Raw genomic sequence first — 19,560 nt, forward strand, 5'->3', positions numbered from 1 at the left:
AACACTTAATTGAACGGTTTAAAAGGGGAGAAAACACAAAAAAATTTACATTAAATTTTGAAACATAGTTTATCTTCAATTTTGACTCTTTAAAATTCAAAATCCTACCGAAAAAAAGGAGAGAAAAACTAGCTAATTTGAATCTTTTTGAAAAAAATTTTAAAAGAATTTACGAAACATAGTAATTTTTCCTAACTAAGATACATTTTAGAATTTTGATGACATGTTTTAAATAGGTTAAAATCCAATCTGCACTTTGTTAAAATATATAACAAATTGGACCAAGCTATATTTCTAACAAAGACAAATCATTATTTCTTCTAGATTTTCCAGAACAAAAATTTTAAAAGTAATTCAAAATACTTTGGAATAAGATTTAAATTTGATTCTACAGATTTTCTAGATTTGCCAGGATAATTTTTTTAAATTTTAATCATAATAAGTATGATTAAATATTTCACAAATATTCTTCGGCGAAAAAACAGAAGCTAAAATTCCAGCTGTGGGCCACAATTGGACACTCCTGTTTCACAAGCTGATATCGACATCAGATATCAGTCAGATATCAGAAAAGAACAAACAAGTATCCATTAATATCATCTCGGATACGATCTCGGAGCACGGCGGGTTTACTTCTGCAAAGTTAGACAGCCAAACCTGACTCGCTAGCTTATATACATATGTAAATATATATATATATATATATATATATATATATATATATATATACGCAGGGGTACATATATATATATATATATATATGTATATATATATATACACATATATATACACAGGTATATATATAGATATATATATATAAATATACACATATATATATATATACATATATATATATATATACATATATATATACACAGGTATATATATATATATATATATATATATATATATATATATATATATATATATATATACGATGAGGTGGCGACTTGTCCAGAGTGCACCCCGCCTTCCGCCCGATTGTAGCTGAGATAGGCACCAGCGACCCCAAACGGAATAAGCGGTAGAAAATGGATGAATGGATACATATATATATATATAAGTGTGTGTGTGTTTGTGTACATGTATGTGTATATGTATATATATATAGATATATATATATATATATATATATATATATATATATGTATGTGTGTGTGTGTATATATATATTTATATATATATGTATATATATATATATATATATATATATATATGTGTGTGTGTGTGTGTGTGTATATATATATATATATATATTTTGTATGTATATATATATATATATATATATATATATATATACACACACACACACGGTGCCCGGTGTGTGTGTGTGTGTGTATACATATATTTGCGTATGTATATATATATGAATTTTGTGTGTGTATTTGTTTGTTTTTAGTATTTTTAATTCACACATCATATCAAAAAATACTTTTCAGTATGCAGACTTTGCTGGAAGAAGTTTGGACACCCCCACGCTTGAGACTCATAGGTAGGTCTATTTAAATAAAACAAAAAAAGGGGAAGCAAAGTGGAAATAAAGGGAAGTGAAATGTTTCTTTGACGCATGTTTTAGCGTTTTTGCTTCATAGTTTCCATCAACTTTTCTGTGTCTAAGTTGACTTTAGCAGAAATGTTCAGTGACAGGAAATAGCACCTCACTTCCTGTCACCTTTTTTCTTTACGGCCTCAACTTTTTCGGTGTTCTGAAAATAAAGGCGTCCCTGACTGTCTCCATCCTGACTGCGGCGGCACAGGAAGTTGTTGAGACAGCCGGGCTGGACGTCTCTCGCTCATTGTCTGAGGACGCCCAAATAAGCCCAGACTGACACCAAACACTCCCCAAAATTGTGTATCTGAGCTCTCCGCCTGCAGGATAACAGGATACCACTTGCATTGTGACCATGCTGTTGGCACGACCCCAGGATGCAGAGAAAGTAGACGGCGTGCAGGCAGACGGTTGTTTAGTGCGGGACCGGACAGAAGACGAGTGACACGGGTCTTGGAAAGCAACACCAGATAACAAACCGGCTCTGAAGGAAGGGACGAGGTAGAAGTAACTGGAACTAATTAACGATGAGGAACAGGTGTGCTGGCAGGACAAGGGAGAGAAGGTAAAGGTAAAAGACAAACAGGAAGTAATGATCAAATATTACACAAACAACATATGAGAAAGGATTCTGAGAAAGACTTTCTTTGGTAAAACTCTGACTCCGTCTTCCCAACCAAGCCTCCGCTTTTTTCGTCTTCCAGTCATGTTTGTGTCAGCAACATTTCCAGCTCCCGCCTCCCCCGGAGGCCAGCTGTCTGTCACTCTCGCACAAAACGCGGCGGTGCAGTGTTTGGGGTGTCGTGGCCTACAAATGGCCTTGTCACTGTGCTGCCGGACAAAAAGAGGAAAATGTCAATGAAAAGGTCGACGGTTTCTTCACTCAAGTTGACATGTGCGGCCAGGGGGCCCGGCGCCACATTCCGGGCCCCCCAACATCACCAGTCTTCCTCTCAGGGAATAAAAAACACTGATCAATCCCAAGTTCTTTTTAGATGACGTACAGTATATGTTGAGTAAAAAGGACCACAGAGACCATATTTTACTAAAGCTTAAGGAGACCAACCCTTACATTGCCATAAAGTATTAGCAAGCGAGTGTTATGTTTGACTAAGGGGAGATGACAGCAACAGACACCAAGGAGTGAAAGTATGTACAGTGATTTATTATATATATCAGGGGTTACCAATGCGGCTCCCGCGGGCACAAGGTGGCCCGTAAGGACCAGATTAGTAGCCCGCTAGCCTGTTCTAAAAATAGCTCAAATAGCAGCACTTACCAGTGAGCTGCATCTATTTTTTAAATTTTATTTATTTACTAGCGTAGCTGTTCTCGCTTTGCTCAACATTTTTTATTCTAAGAGAGACAAAACTCAAATAGAATTTGAAAATCCAAGAAAATATTTTCACTTGTTCAAATAAATTCATTTATTTTTTTACTTTGCTTCTTTCAACTTTCAGAAAGACAATTTTTGAGAAAAAAATACAACCTAAAATAGGATTTTTAAATACATTTACCTTTTAAATTCCTTCCTCTTCTTTACTGACAATTTAAATCAATGTTCAAGCAAATACATTTTTTTATTGTAAAGAATAATAAATACATTTTAATTTAATTCTTCATTTTAAATTATGTTTTTTCAACAAAGAATATTTGTGAAATAATTCTTCAAACTTATTATGATTAAAATTCAAAAAAAATTATCCTGCCAAATCTAGAAAATCTGTAGAATCAAATTTAAATCTTATTTCAAAGTCTTTTGAATTTCTTTTAAAATGTTTGTTCTGGAAAATCTAGAAGAAATAATTATTTGTCTTTGTTAGAAATATAGCTTGGTCTAATTTGTTATATATTCTAACAAAATGCAGATTGGATTTTAACCTATTTAAAACATGTCATCAAAATTCTAAAATTAATCTTAATCAGGAAAAATTACTAATTATTTTTCATAAATTCTTTTTTAAATTTTTTCAAAAAGATTCAAATTACCTAGTTTTTCTCTTCTTTTTTTCGGTAGAATTTTGAATTTTAAAATTTTGAAACTATGTTTCAAAATTTAATGTTCATTTTTTTGTGTTTTCTCCCCTTTTAAACCGTTCAATTAAGTGTTTTTTTCATAATTTATTCTCTACAAAAATATTCCGTTAAAGGAAAAAAATGTACGACGGAATGACAGACAGAAATACAATTTATTTAAGTGTGTATCAAACTGGTATTCCTTCGCATTAATCAGTACCCAAGAATAGCTCTTGGTTTCAAAAAGGTTGGTGACCCCCAATATATGTTGAGTAAAAATGACCACAGAGACCACGTTTTACTAAAGCTTTAGGAGACCAGCCCTTACAATGCAACCAAAGTATTTGCAAGTCAGTGTTATGTTTGACTAAGGGGAGATGACAGCAACAGACACCAGGGAATTTGTATGTACAGTGATTCATTATACATATAGTCAATATGTATATGTTAATAACAAACAATTCTACTAAACTACAGAATGGAGCGTGTGACCAAAATACAAGAGTGTGTGGTGTAAGACTATGTGTGTAATTAATCGTTGTGTGTTACCGTGATGTTGAAACGAGGAGAGGGAACAAGAAAGGAAGACAGAAGATGATCCAGGGCACGAGAGAGACGTCAAGAGATCAGAGTCCAAATTGGGGATCGAGGAAGGCAGTCCAAATCACAAGGGAGCACAATGGTTAAGACTCAGGAAGGATGGTACACCAAGCGAACTACGGGAGAACAAACAGGGATGTCAGACACGAGGGAAAACCGCAGCAAGAGAGAGCATTATCCTTACGGTATCCAAAAAGGTAAACTAAGTTCACGCATGGATTCTTGGGTCCAATGTTCCTTTATCCAGCTCGCCGTCATCATTCCCAGGTGTGCAGATTGACGATTATCTGCTGGCTTTTCGCTGCGTGGGTGTGCTGCGCTCAGCGTGAGCGGGGGGCGTGTAAGGGCGAGCAGCCAGAGGATGAACTGTGACACTCAGTTGCTTAGGGAAGAGAGTTCGAATCCGCGCCGTGACAGCGAGGTCTGAATCCAAACAAAAAGAGTCAGTTTATGCAGAGCGGAAACAGTACCTCTCAGATAAGGAACTGCCCAAAAAATAGCTTTGTGAGCTGACAAACAGGAGCCCTTAAGACAGAGCTGGGCAACTAGGTTGACTTGGGGGCCACATTGAGAGAAGAAAATGTTCCCCTCTTTTACTTCTCACACCAGCTCCACAATAGACATATTTTACAATCAAGCAAAACACAACAAAAATGTAACAAACAGCAAAAGAGCAACACAGCTAAATTTACTCAAGTTGACATGTGCAACCAGGGGCCTAACATCACATTCTGGGCCCCCAACATCAGCAGCATTCCTCTCGGGGGACAAAACACTGGTAAATCCCAAGTTCTTTTGGATGACATACGGTATATGTTGAGTAGAAAGGACCACAGAGACCACGTTTTACTGAAGCTTTAGGAGACCAGCCCTTACAATGCAACCAAAGTATTAGCAAACCAGGTCTAAATCCAAACAATAATAATCAGCTTATGCAGAGCGAAAACAGTCCCTCTCGCCCAGAAAAGGAGAGAAGCTGCTTCTTCAAAACAGATAAGGAACTGGCCAAAACAGATCTGTGAGCCCAGACAGAGCTGGGCAAATAGGTTGACTTGGGGGCCACATTGAGAGAAGAAAATGTTCCCCTCTTTTACTTCTCTCAACAGCTCCTCGATAGACATATTTTACAATCAAGCAAAACACAACAAAAAAGTAACAAACAGCAAAAGAGCAACAGCGCTAAATTTACCCAAGTTGACATGTGCAGCCAGGGGCCTAACATTACATTCTGGGCCCCCAACATCACCAGCATTCCTCTCGGGGGACAAAACACTGGTAAATCCCAAATTCTTTTGGATGACATACGGTATATGTTGAGTAAAAAGGACCACAGAGACCACGTTTTACTGAAGCTTTAGGAGACCAGCCCTTACAATGCAACCAAAGCATTAGCAAGCCAGGTCTAAATCCAAACAAAAATAAATCAGCTGATGCAGAGCGAAAACAGTCCCTCTCGCCCAGAAAAGGAGAGAAGCTGCTTCTTCAAAACAGATAAGGAACTGGCCAAAACAGAGCTGGGCAAATAGGTTGACTTGGGGGCCACATTGAGAGAAGAAAATGTGCTCCTGTTTTACTTCTCAGATCAGCTCCACAATAGACATATTTTACAATCAAGCAAAACACAACAAAAAAGTAACAAACAGCAAAAGAGCAACAGCGCTAAATTTCCCCAAGTTGACATGTGCAGCCAGGGGCCTAACATTACATTCTGGGCCCCCAACATCACCAGCATTCCTCTCGGGGGACAAAACACTGGTAAATCCCAAATTCTTTTGGATGACATACGGTATATGTTGAGTAAAAAGGACCACAGAGACCACGTTTTACTGAAGCTTTAGGAGACCAGCCCTTACAATGCAACCAAAGCATTAGCAAGCCAGGTCTAAATCCAAACAAAAATAAATCAGCTGATGCAGAGCGAAAACAGTCCCTCTCGCCCAGAAAAGGAGAGAAGCTGCTTCTTCAAAACAGATAAGGAACTGGCCAAAACAGAGCTGGGCAAATAGGTTGACTTGGGGGCCACATTGAGAGAAGAAAATGTGCTCCTGTTTTACTTCTCAAATCAGCTCCACAATAGACATATTTTACAATCAAGCAAAAGACAACAAAAATGTAACAAACACCAAAAAAAGCAACACAGCAATATTGGATACTATTAAAGACATGCAGATTCGAGCAGTACATATTTTTTCTGTCCAAATGAATAAAATCAATGACATTTAGTGAGAAAATATGAAATACTTTACTGACACATGTTTGCAGGCCAGATAAAATGCAGCGGCCCCCAGGGGTTTTGACTTTGACACCCGAGGCTCAGAAGAAGTGCAAATAATGTCACAAAAATATGCGAATGTCATGTTCCTTCCTTATCTGCTTTTTCTGCGCTTATCATTCTTACATCTGAAACTTTGCATTGTTTCCGCTTTCTTCTTCCTGCTACTTTCTCACATGTCCGCCCACTTGCAGCGACATGTTACGTAATCATTTCGTGACAATGTTCTTCAACCTTTTGTAGTTAACCTTGATGTATTTTGTAATAACTTGTTGCATATTGCGACATATATATATATATATATATATATATATATATATATATATAATGACATGAAACATTTCAGCGTCATTTTAAAAGTCTGCCAAGATGTTTCACCGGCCAAAACTGTCAAGCTTGGACTTGGTCTTGGTTTGTTTTCCCGAGGTGCAAAGCGAATGGAGTTGAAACGGCGTGAAGGTAAAGACATCTTTATTTGAACACTAAAACTAAAAACAGGAACCAACAAAAAGCGCGCACAATGGCGGTACAAAAGAACTGGGCTCTGAAACAAAAGACTAGCACAAAGGCTATAAACTATAAACATGAGACAAACACACTTGCACAGTGGCATGAATAACAAAAACTTACGTGGACAAAACGGACAGCGTTGCGAGGCATGAAGCAGATAATCGAGGGCGTGAAGGAGGTGATGTTGCCAGACTGACTACCTGGTAACTGTGGCTTGAATAATGGACATGATAAGTGAAAACAGGTGTGAGACAAGACAGGTGAAGGTAAAGACATCTTTATTTGAACACTAAAACTAAAAACAGGAACCAACAAAAAGCGCGCACAATGGCGGTACAAAAAAACTGGGCTCTGAAACAAAAGACTAGCACAAAGGCTATAAACTATAAACATGAGACAAACAAACTTGCACAGTGGCATGAATAACAAAAACTTACATGGACAAAACGGACAGCATTGCAAGGCATGAAGCAGATAATCGAGGGCGTGAAGGAGGTGATGTTGCCAGACTGACTAACAGATAACTGTGGCTTAAATAATGAACATGATAAGTGAAAACAGGTGTGAGACAAGACAGGTGAAGGTAAAGACATCTTTATTTGAACACTAAAACTAAAAACAGGAACCAACAAAAAGCGCGCACAATGGCGGTACAAAAGAACTGGGCTCTGAAACAAAAGACTAGCACAAAGGCTATAAACTACAAACATGAGACAAAAACACTTGCGCGGTGGCATGAATAACAAAAACTTACGTGGACAAAACGGACAGCGTTGCGAGGCATGAAGCAGATAATCGAGGTCGTGAAGGAGGTGATGTTGCCAGACTGACTAACAGGTAACTGTGGCTTAAATAATGAACATGATAAGTGAAAACAGGTGTGAGACAAGACAGGTGAACTGATTGGTCGTCATGGTAACAAAACAGGGAGTGGGAAAAAAAGGAACTTAGAGTCCAAAGGTCAAAAGCACCTGGTATTCCCAGGCAGTCTCCCATCCAAGTACTAACCAGGCCCGTCACTCCTTAGCTTTGAGAACAGATAAGATCGGGGGATGCTCAGGGTAATATGACCACACACAACTCATGATCAGAGATGAAAGAAAACTAAATCAGTGCGCATGGTAAGACAAACAAGGAAATGCAAAACAGAACTAAATGTCCAAAAAACTAAACATAGCATGACCAAAACAAAACATGAACCATAGGCATGACAAAAACTAAATTGAATGTACAAACCCCGTTTCCATATGAGTTGGGAAATTGTGATAGATGTAAATATAAACAGAATACAATGATTTGCAAATCCTTTTCAAGCCATATTCAGTTGAATATGCTACAAAGACAACATATTTGATGTTCAAACTCATAAACTTTTTTTTTTTTTGCAAATAATAATTAACTTAGAATTTCATGGCTGCAACACGTGCCAAAGTAGTTGGGAAAGGGCATGTTCACCACTGGGTTACATCACCTTTTCTTTTAACAACACTCAATAAACGTTTGGGAACTGAGGAAACTAATTGTTGAAGCTTTGAAAGTGGAATTCTTTCCCATTCTTGTTTTATGTAGAGCTTCAGTCTTTCAATCAATCAATCAATCAATGTTTATTTATATAGCCCCAAATCACAAATGTCTCAAAGGACTGCACAAATCATTACGACTACGACATCCTCGTAAGAACCCACAAAAGGGCAAGGAAAACTCACACCAAGTGAGAATTCACATCCAGTGGGACGCCAGTGACAATGCTGACTATGAGAAACCTTGGAGAGGACCTCAGATGTGGGCAACCCCCCCGCCTCAACAGTCCAGGGTTTTCGCTGTCGTATTTTACGCTTCATAATGCGCCACACATTTTCCATGGGAGACAGGTCTGGACTGCAGGCGGGCCAGGAAAGTACCCGCACTCTTTTACTATGAAGCCACGCTGTTGTAACTCGTGGCTTGGCATTGTCTTGCTGAAATAAGCAGGGGCGTCCATGATAACGTTGCTTGGATGGCAGCATATGTTGCTCCAAAACCTGTATGTACCTTTCAGCATTAATGGTGCCTTCACAGATGTGTAAGTTACCCATGCCTTGGGCACTAATGCACCCCCATACCATCACACATGCTGGCTTTTACTCTTTGCGCCTAGAACAATCCGAATGGTTATTTTCCTCTTTGTTCCGGAGGACACCACGTCCACAGTTTCCAAATATAATTTGAAATGTGGACTCGTTAGACCACAGAACACTTTTCCACTTTGCATCAGTCCATCTTAGATGACCTCGGGCCCAGCGAAGCCGGCGGCGTTCCTGGGTGTTGTTGATAAATGGCTTTTGCTTTGCATAGTAGAGTTTTAACTTGCACTTACAGATGTAGCGACCAACTGTAGTTACTGACAGTTTGCTTTATGAAGTGTTCCTGAGCCTATGTGGTGATATCCTTTACACACTGATGTCGGTTTTGGATGCAGTACCACCTGAGGGCTCAAAGGTCCGCAATATCATTGCTTATGTGCAGTGATTTTTTCCAGATTCTCTGAACTTTTTGATGATTTTACGGACCGTAGATGGTAAAATCCCTAAATTCCTTGCAATAGCTGGTTGAGAAATGTTGTTCTAAAACTGTTTGACGATTTGCTTACAAATTGGTGACCCTCGCCCCATCCTTGTTTGTGAACTACTTAGCATTTCATGGAAGCTGCTTTTATACCCAATCATGGCACCCACCTGTTCCCAATTAGCCTGCACACCTGTGGGATGTTCCAAATAAGTGTTTGATGCGCATTCCTCAACTTCATCAGTATTTATTGCCACTTTTCCCAACTTCTTTGCCACGTGTTGCTGGCATCGAATTCTAAAATTGATGATTATTTGCAAAAATGTATTGAGTGTTGTTAAAAGAAAAGGTGATGTAACACAGTGGTGAACATGCCCTTTCCCAACTACTTTGGCACGTGTTGCAGCCATGAAATTCTAAGTGAATTATTATTTGCAAAAATAAAATGTTTATGAGTTTGAACATCAAATATGTTGTCTTTGTAGCATATTCAACTGAATATGGCTTGAAAAGGATTTATAAATCATTGTATTCTGTTTATATTTACATCTAACACAATTTCCCAACTCATATGGAAACGGGGTTTATACTTTATTTGTTTTAATTGAGCGTGTGATTATAAACTGGAGACAGAAATGACTTTTATGAAAATGAAGATTTCACTCAAATGCAATATGGATTATGTTATGGGTGTCCAAACTTTTTCCACTAAGGGCCACTTATTGAAAAAAACAAATAATGCAAGGACCAATTTGATTTATTTTAAAGCAATACAACATATAGATTTTTTTTTAAAAGTAAATAAACCAGCCTGCATGTCAGATTTGTGTTATTGCCGTCAACATTTCAACTTTTTGTCATTATATTTGCTCTTTTATATCACTTTTTCTTTTTTAATAGTATTTTTAGAGAGTGACTGATAATATTAAATGTGGGCCACAAACTGGACACATCTACTATACATGAGACTAACAATAAAAAAAAAACTTAAAACAAATATAAAAAAATATTTATTTCATCAATAATATTATTAATAATAGATTTTATTTGTAAAAAAAAAGCACTTTACATTGAGTAAACAAGCTCAAAGTGCTACAGTTAAAAAAAAGGTAATTAATAAAAAATTTCAATAAATTAAATAAAATAAATAATGTATATAATAGTAGCCCTGCGATGAGGTGGCGACTTGTCCAGGGTGTACCCCGCCTTCCGCCCGATTGTAGCTGAGATAGGCGCCAGCGCCCCCCGCGATCCCAAAAAATGGGAATAAGCGGTAGAAAATTGATGGATGGATGGATATATAATAGTATTTGTTTTATTTACTGTTTTATTTTAAACTTTATGCTTAAATCTACCACGTTCACATCGGTTAAGTTTGTAGCTGTTCCCTTTAATTCTGCTATTGCAGTGTCATTTTGACAACTGTTTTATTTACATTATTGTTGTAATATTTGAATGACGCCCAATGAAAGTGTTGTGGCGGCAGGGCGAGCAGTTTGAGGAAACACTCGGTTGCTTTTCCAAACATTTTGAACGGTAACCCGGCTGCAAAACAGGAAGTGCTTTAAGTTGAATGTCTTTGTAAATACACTGAGACATAGTCCAAGTTCTTAACTGCACCAGTCAGAAGTGTCTAACAGAAGTCTCCCCTTAAAACTCATCTGTATACTCTAGCCTTTAAATAGACCTCCTTTTTAGACCAGTTGATCTGCCGCTTCTTTTCTTTCTCCTATGTCCCCCCCCTCCCTTGTGGAGGGGGTCCGGTCCGATAACCATGGATGAAGTACTGGCTGTCCAGAGTCGAGACCCAGGATGGACCGCTCGCCTGTATCGATTGGGGACATCTCTACGCTGCTGACCCACCTCCGCTTGAAATGGTTTCCTGTGGACGGGACTCTCGCTGCTGTCTTGGATCCGCTTTGAACTGAACTCTCGCGGCTGTGTTGGAGCCACTATGGATTGAACTTTCACAGTATCATGTTAGACCCGCTCGACATCCATTGCTTTCGGTCCCCTAGAGGGGGGGGGTTGCCCAAATCTGAGGTCCTCTCCAAGGTTTCTCATAGTCAGCATGGTCACTGGCGTCCCACTGGATGTGAATTCTCCCTGCCCACTGGGTGTGAGTTTTCCTTGCCCTTTTGTGGGTTCTTCCGAGGATGTTGTAGTCGTAATGATTTGTGCAGTCCTTTGAGACATTTGTGATTTGGGGCTATATAAATAAACATTGATTGATTGATTGATTGAACTAACTTGGAAGTACTTTGCCAGGAGGACTCCTCGTCACTGCCGTCGTGTCCTTGGGCAAGACACTTGAGCCACACTGCTTTAAATGGAACTTAGATATTGGCTTTTACTATGTAAAAGCTTTGAGTCACTGGAGAAAAGCGCTATATAAATATAAATCACTTCACTTAAAGCAGTGGTTCTCAAACTTTTTTTGTCATCCCCCACTTTGGACAAGGGGGAGTTTTCATCGCCCCAACAAGCTTAACATTTTCAAATTTATTATATACATTCAAACTCAATAACGTAAAATAACCCCAAGTTCAATATTCAATAAAGTAACTGTGCAGCTGTGGTATAACTTGCATCAAGTTCAATAATAAATCAAACAACTTGCATCAAGTTCAATAATAAATTAATTAAAACGCCACTTTTTCGTGTTTTGATCAAATTTACCGCGCTCACAACATCTGTTAAAACCTCATTGAGTTAAGGGCTGAGCTGCCTTGACGCGAGTGCTTCCCGGTGAATGACAGTGTGTCCAATGCGCATTTGGCGCAACCCTCTTTATTAGAGCCCGTTTCTTGACCCTGCCATGGTCTGTGCGCCATCAGAGCAAAAGCCCAAACAGTTTTCCCCATTTAAGGTCGTGTTCTTTGAGGAAACTGTCCATTATCTTGAACAGCTCATCAGCACTGGCTCTATTTTTTTTGTTTTTGCAAAACAGCAAACCCTCGCACAGTGACTCGCCATTCACAAAGCGGACGTATGCGATGAACAGGCAGTCTTTATTGCCGCCAGTAGCTTCGTCCACTTGTAAAGCAAAACGATTTTCTTTTCATTTGTCTACGAGTTGTTCCTCAACATCACTTGCAATGTCGCATATACGTCTCTCCACCGTGTCGTTTGACAGCGGGACAGCTTTTCATTTTGCTGCTACCCATTCGCGCGAAAGTTTCCTCCGCTTAGCCCTGCCCCCATTTGTTACTGACGGTAACAGTTCGAGATGCTACCTCAGTAGAAGCATTTAAGTCTCATCTTAAAACTCATCTGTATACTCTAGCCTTTAAATAGACCTCCTTTTTAGACCAGTTGATCTGCCGCTTCTTTTCTTTCTCCTATGTCCCCCCCTCCCTTGTGGAGGGGGTCCGGTCCGATGACCATGGATGAAGTACTGACTGTCCAGAGTCGAGACCCAGGATGGACCGCTCGTCGGGACCCAGGATGGACCGCTCGCCTGTATCGGTTGGGGACATCTCTACGCTGCTGATCCGCTTGAGATGGTTTCCTGTGGACGGGACTCTCACTGCTGTCTTGGAGCCACTATGGATTGAACTTTCACAGTATCATGTTAGACCCGCTCGACATCCATTGCTTTCGGTCCCCTAGGGGGGGGGGGGTTGCCCACATCTGAGGTCCTCTCCAAGGTTTCTCATAGTCAGCATTGTCACTGGCGTCCCACTGAATGTGAATTCTCCCTGCCCACTGGGTGTGAGTTTTCCTTGCCCTTTTGTGGGTTCTTCCGAGGATGTCGTAGTCGTAATGATTTGTGCAGTCCTTTGAGACATTTGTGATTTGGGGCTATATAAATAAACATTGATTGATTGATTGATTGACTGTTGCGTCTGTCAAACTTTCGCTCCCACCTGGAAATTTGAAGCCTACAAGAAAAATAATCTATATAGCGGATTTCACAGACACAATCCCAAAGTGATTTACAGTTTGTATAGAAAATGGGGTTGTAAAAAAAAAAAATCGAAGAATATAATAACAAAAAAAAAAAATTTAAGTGAAATTTCCTCCCATTCCTCGCGCCCCACCTGTCATGTCTCTATTCCCCACACTTTGAGAAACCCTGACTTAAAGTAACTTAACGGACACATGCAGACGGACAAATGGGAGTGTTTTGAGACAATGTGTCCCCTTGACCTCGTGTCCCTCGCTGGGTGCCTTAAACCCCCTGGCAAATCCAAAATGAGAACATCTTTTTTTTTGGTTCCACGCTCAACATGACGGGGGCCATTGTGTCTTTGTCCGACACAATGAGCGGCAGTAGCCATATATATGTCACCGTCATAGTTGGGGCTACGTCTCCCAGAGCCCAGCGTCCATCTGGGCCCTTTGGAACAATGCAAGGGTCACAGACTGTGCCCTCCTCCAAATAGAGGACTATGACCAGATGATATCATGTCTATAAAAAGTGGTCTATTTTCCATGAAAACACATGTTGACAAATGCAGGGAACAAATACACGAATCATGTAAAATAAAGTGTTTGGATTAATATTCCTGCTGCGATTGTAACATGAAGAGGGGAAAAACTGTAAAAAATACGCAACAATATCAACGACAAAATACAAATGTTATTTTGTATTACATGAGATTGTTTGAGAAAAATAACAACCGTTCACTCAAATTCCAATTATTAAATAATATGTTAAAAAAAATAACCAATTATTTACATGATTACATTTTTGGCAAACGGTACCAAATGTATTTTGATACTTTTTTAAATAAAGGGGACCACAAAAAAATTGCATTTTTGTCTTTATTTTCACAAAAAATATTCATAATAGTAACATTCATAATAACATGTAATATTTACATGATATAAGTATATATGTCATGTAGTAATATTTATAATAACATGCAATGTATACATGATTTAGGTGTATATGTAGTATCTAGTAACATTCATAATAACATGTAATATTTACATGATGTAAGTATATATGTCATGTGGTAACATTCATAATAACATGTAATATATACATGATGTAAGTATATAAAGTTCATGTAGTAACGTTCATAATAATATGTAATATATACATGATGTAAGTATATATGTAGTATCTAGTAACATTCATAATAACATGTAATATATACATGATGAAAGTACATATGTCATGTAGTAACGTTCATAAAAACATGTGATATATACATGATGTAAGTATATATGTAGTATCTAGTAACATTCATAATAACATGTAATATATACATGATGTACGTATATATGTAGTATCTAGTAACATTCATAATAACATGTAATGTATACATGATGAAAGCATACATGTCACGTAGTAACATTCATAATAACATGTAATATATACATGATGTAAGTATATATGTACTATCTAGTAACATTCATAATAACATGTAATATATACATGATGAAAGTACATATGTCATGTAGTAACATTCATAAAAACATGTGATATATACATGATGTAAGTATATATGTAGTATCTAGTAACATTCATAATAACATGTAATATATACATGATGTAAGTATATATGTAGTATCTAGTAACATTCATAATAACATGTGATATATACATGATGTAAGCATATATGTAGTATCTAGTAACATTCATAATAACATGTAAAATATACATGATGTAAGTATATATGTAGTATCTAGTAAAATTCATAATAACATGTAATGTATACATGATGTAAGCGTATATGTAGTATCTAGTAACATTCATAATAACATGTGATATATACATGATGTAAGCATATATGTAGTATCTAGTAACATTCATAATAACATGTAAAATATACATGATGTAAGTATATATGTAGTATCTAGTAAAATTCATAATAACATGTAATGTATACATGATGTAAGCGTATATGTAGTATCTAGTAACATTCATAATAACATGTAATATATACATGATGTAAGTATATATGTAGTATCTAGTAACATTCATAATAACATGTAATATATACATGATGTAAGTACATATGTCATGTAGTAACATTCATAATAACATGTAATATATACATGATGTAAGTATATATGTAGTATCTAGTAACATTCATAATAACATGTAATATATACATGATGTACGTATATATGTAGTATCTAGTAACATTCATAATAACATGTAATATATACATGATGAAAGTACATATGTCATGTAGTAACGTTCATAAAAACATGTGATATATACATGATGTAAGTATATATGTAGTATCTAGTAACATTCATAATAACATGTAATATATACATGATGAAAGTATAGATGTCATGTAGTAACATTCATAATAACATGTAATATATACATGATGTAAGTATATATGTAGTATCTAGTAACATTCATAATAACATGTAATACATACATGATGTAAGCATATATGTAGTATCTAATAACATTCATAATAACATGTGATACATACATGATGTAAGTACATATGTCATGTAGTAACATTCATTAAAAAAAGTGCAGTTCCCATTTGAGAATGGCACTCTTTGATATAATATTATGTTTCTCGCATATTCCTATCAAAAAAGACAAGTGACATTGATCTATATTTCATTTATGAAATCAACAAATGTTTGAGACATCCAAGGCGGAGTAGTGGGAGACTACTTTCTGAAGCAATGAATCAGGAAGTGAGAGGCCGGCTGAGCCAAAAGCAAACATCGTACATCACACCCACGCCCACACGGGAGAGTCCTCCCCCGGCCTGTAAGTCCGACACACATGAGGGACGTCAGCGGGAGGCTGCAGGCAGGACACTGTCAAGGCTTTTTCAAGAGAAGACCAGAGTGGAAGAGAAGACAAGTAAAAAGAGGGGAAGAAAGCACAAAGAAGGGAACAGTTTTCTTCCGGTCCACCATGGCTGGGAGGAGGATCATTCTGCTTCAGGGTGAGTCGCAAAAACTTCAAAGGAAAATGCTAAACTTGATAGACTTCAATGGATTTTTTACATCTAACACAGAATAGGTCATAAAAAGAGCTGTAACTGAACTATCAGATCTTGTTATTGTTCATGTGCCTGATGTTTGAGGGGGAAAAACTGATCAGGTGGCGGGAGGTGTGGGTCTGGATGGACCGAAGTCCCCTACCTGAGGGGAGAGGGGAGTATAGTTGGTGTCCAAGGTGAGAAGAGTCAGCTGTGATCCGACCCAAACGCCTCCTGGTCCTGGAGGAGAACAGGTCCTGGAGGGGTGTGAGTTTGCAGCCAATTAAATTCTCAGCAACCATGCGCTGCAGTCCTGGACTGTGGTGCCGAGGAACCACACGATTAATGGAGGAGGCGAGGCTGGACTCGATGATGGCTGAGTAAAACTGCACCAGCATCTCGGTCGGCACCTTGAGTTTCCTCAGCTGCCGCAGGAAGTACGTCCTCTAATCTTAATGGCTGAAATCCATCCATCCATCTCCTTCCGATTCGCCTCGGCTAGGTCGCAGGGGCAGTTAGATCCACTATGGACTGGACTCTCACTATTATGTTAGATCCACTATGGACTGGACTCTCACACTATTATGTTAGATCCACTATGGACTGGACTTTCACTATCATGTTAGATCCACTATGGACTGGACTCTCACAGTATTATGTTAGATCCATTATGGACTGGACTCTCACTATTATGTTAGATCCACAATGGACTGGACTCTCACACTATTATGTTAGATCCACTATGGACTGGACTCTCACACTATTATCTTAGATCCATTATGGACTGGACTCTCACTATTATGTTAGATCCACAATGGACTGGACTCTCACACTATTATGTTAGATCCACTATGGACTGGACTCTCACACTATTATGTTAGATCCATTATGGACTGGACTCTCACACTATTATGTTAGATCCACTATGGCCTGGACTCTCACACTATAATGTTAGATCCACTATGGACTGGACTCTCACACTATTATGTTAGATCCACTATGGACTGGACTCTCACACTATTATGTTAGATCCACTATGGACTGGACTCTCACACTATTATGTTAGATCCACTATGGACTGGACTCTCACTATTATGTTAGATCCACTATGGACTGGACTCTCACACTATTATGTTAGATCCACTATGGACTGGACTTTCACTATCATGTTAGATCCACTATGGACTGGACTCTCACAGTATTATGTTAGATCCACTATGGACTGGACTCTCATTATTATGTTAGATCCACTATGGACTGGACTCTCATTATTATGTTAGATCCACTATGGACTGGACTCTCACTATAATGTTAGCTCCACTATGGACTGGACTCTCACTATTATTTTAGATCCACTATGGACTAGACTCTCACACTATTATGTTAGATCCACTATGGACTGGACTCTCACTATTATGTTAGATCCACTATGGACTGGACTCTCACTATTATGTTAGATCCACTATGGACTGGACTCTCACTATTATGTTAGATCCACTATGGACTGGACTCTCACACTATTATGTTAGATTCACTATGGACTGGACTCTCACTATTATGTTAGATCCACTATGGACTAGACTCTCACTATTACGTTAGATCCACTATGGACTGGACTCTCACACTATTATGTTAGATCCACTATGGACTGGACTCTCACTATTATGTTAGATCCACTATGGACTGGACTCTCACTATTATGTTAGATCCACTATGGACTGGACTCTCACTATTATGTTAGCTCCACTATGGACTGGACTCACTATTATGTTAGATCCACAATGGACTGGACTCTCACTATTATGTTAGATCCACTATGGACTGGACTCTCACAATATTATGTTGGATCCACTATGGACTGGACTCTCACTATTATGTTAGATCCACTATGGACTGGACTCTCACTATTATGTTAGATCCACTATGGACTAGACTCTCACTATTATGTTAGATCCACTATGGACTAGACTCACACTATTATGTTAGATCCACTATGGACTAGACTCTCACTATTATGTTAGATCCGCTATGGACTAGACTCTCACACTATTATGTTAGATCCACTATGGACTAGACTCTCACACTATTATGTTAGATCCACTATGGACTGGACTCTCACTATTATGTTAGATCCACTATGGACTAGACTCTCACTATTATGTTAGATCCACTATGGACTAGACTCACACTATTATGTTAGATCCACTATGGACTAGACTCTCACTATTATGTTAGATCCACTATGGACTAGACTCTCACTATTATGTTAGATCCACTATGGACTAGACTCTCACACTATTATGTTAGATCCACTATGGACTGGACTCTCACTATTATGTTAGATCCACTATGGACTAGACTCTCACTATTATGTTAGATCCACTATGGACTAGACTCTCACTATTATGTTAGATCCACTATGGACTAGACTCTCACACTATTATGTTAGATCCACTATGGACTAGACTCTCACACTATTATGTTAGATCCACTTGACGTCCATTGCACCAGTTGCCCATTTCTCATTGTCATCCCATTGGGTTGAGTTTTTCCTTGCCCTGATGTGGGATCCGAGCCGAGGATGTCGTTGTGGCTTGTGCAGCCCTTTGAGACACTTGTGATTTAGGGCTATATAAGTAAACTTTGATTGATTGATTGATTGATTGATTGATTGATTGATTGATTAAACAGAGCAACAGGTGGTCAACCTTCTGCAATCTAAGAGGTGGACATGGATCTATTGTGGGTACAAAACCAAGGACACACACCCTGTCCAGAAGCAGGAGAACATTGACTACAAAGTAAAATGTCGACCAAAGACATTAAAGAACTGGAGATTATATCATCTGGACTAAAAGGAGAATGAAAGACATGATAACAAAGTTAGGGTGTTGTAAACTTCTTGGGAAACTAGCCTCAAATAACTATTTTAGGGGGCGTTTTTACCTGTAAACATAATTTTTAGGTCCACAACTATGAAATAAGTGCTGATCAAACATTACAGGGAGACAGAACAGGATTAAACATTACAGGGAGACAGAACAGGATCAAACATTACAGGGAGACAGAACAGGATCAAACATGACAGGGAGACAGAACAGGATCAAACATGACAGGGAGACAGAACAGGCTCAAACAGTACAGGGAGACAG

The 19,560-nt window shown here is 38.2% G+C and overlaps 1 protein-coding gene and 1 long non-coding RNA gene across 3 annotated transcripts in view; one reads left to right on the plus strand and one right to left on the minus strand.

The window, feature by feature from the left end:
• Positions 1 to 1,356: 1,356 nt before the first annotated feature.
• On the minus strand, positions 1,357 to 6,554 carry LOC133555635 (uncharacterized). Of its 2 annotated transcripts, XR_009807341.1 has the most exons (4): positions 6,416 to 6,554; positions 4,350 to 4,588; positions 4,115 to 4,281; positions 1,357 to 2,380 (listed from the first exon to the last, which is right to left on the minus strand). It is a non-coding gene; the product is annotated as an uncharacterized LOC133555635 (long non-coding RNA). The 2 variants fall into 2 exon arrangements; XR_009807340.1 differs by lacking the exon at positions 1,357 to 2,380 and having other exon boundaries at positions 3,718 to 4,281.
• A 9,603-nt stretch (positions 6,555 to 16,157) lies between these two features.
• LOC133555738 (adhesion G protein-coupled receptor E2-like) overlaps positions 16,158 to 19,560 on the plus strand; it is a 50,942-nt gene continuing 47,539 nt past the window's right edge. Inside the window, exon 1 of the mRNA XM_061905049.1 lies at positions 16,158 to 16,372. Within this exon, the coding sequence (XP_061761033.1) occupies positions 16,207 to 16,372 (166 nt within the window). The 5' untranslated portion in view covers positions 16,158 to 16,206. The remainder of the gene's footprint in view (positions 16,373 to 19,560) is intronic.

Source organism: Nerophis ophidion, linkage group LG07 (assembly GCF_033978795.1).
Source record: "Nerophis ophidion isolate RoL-2023_Sa linkage group LG07, RoL_Noph_v1.0, whole genome shotgun sequence".
NCBI lineage: Eukaryota > Metazoa > Chordata > Actinopteri > Syngnathiformes > Syngnathidae > Nerophis > Nerophis ophidion.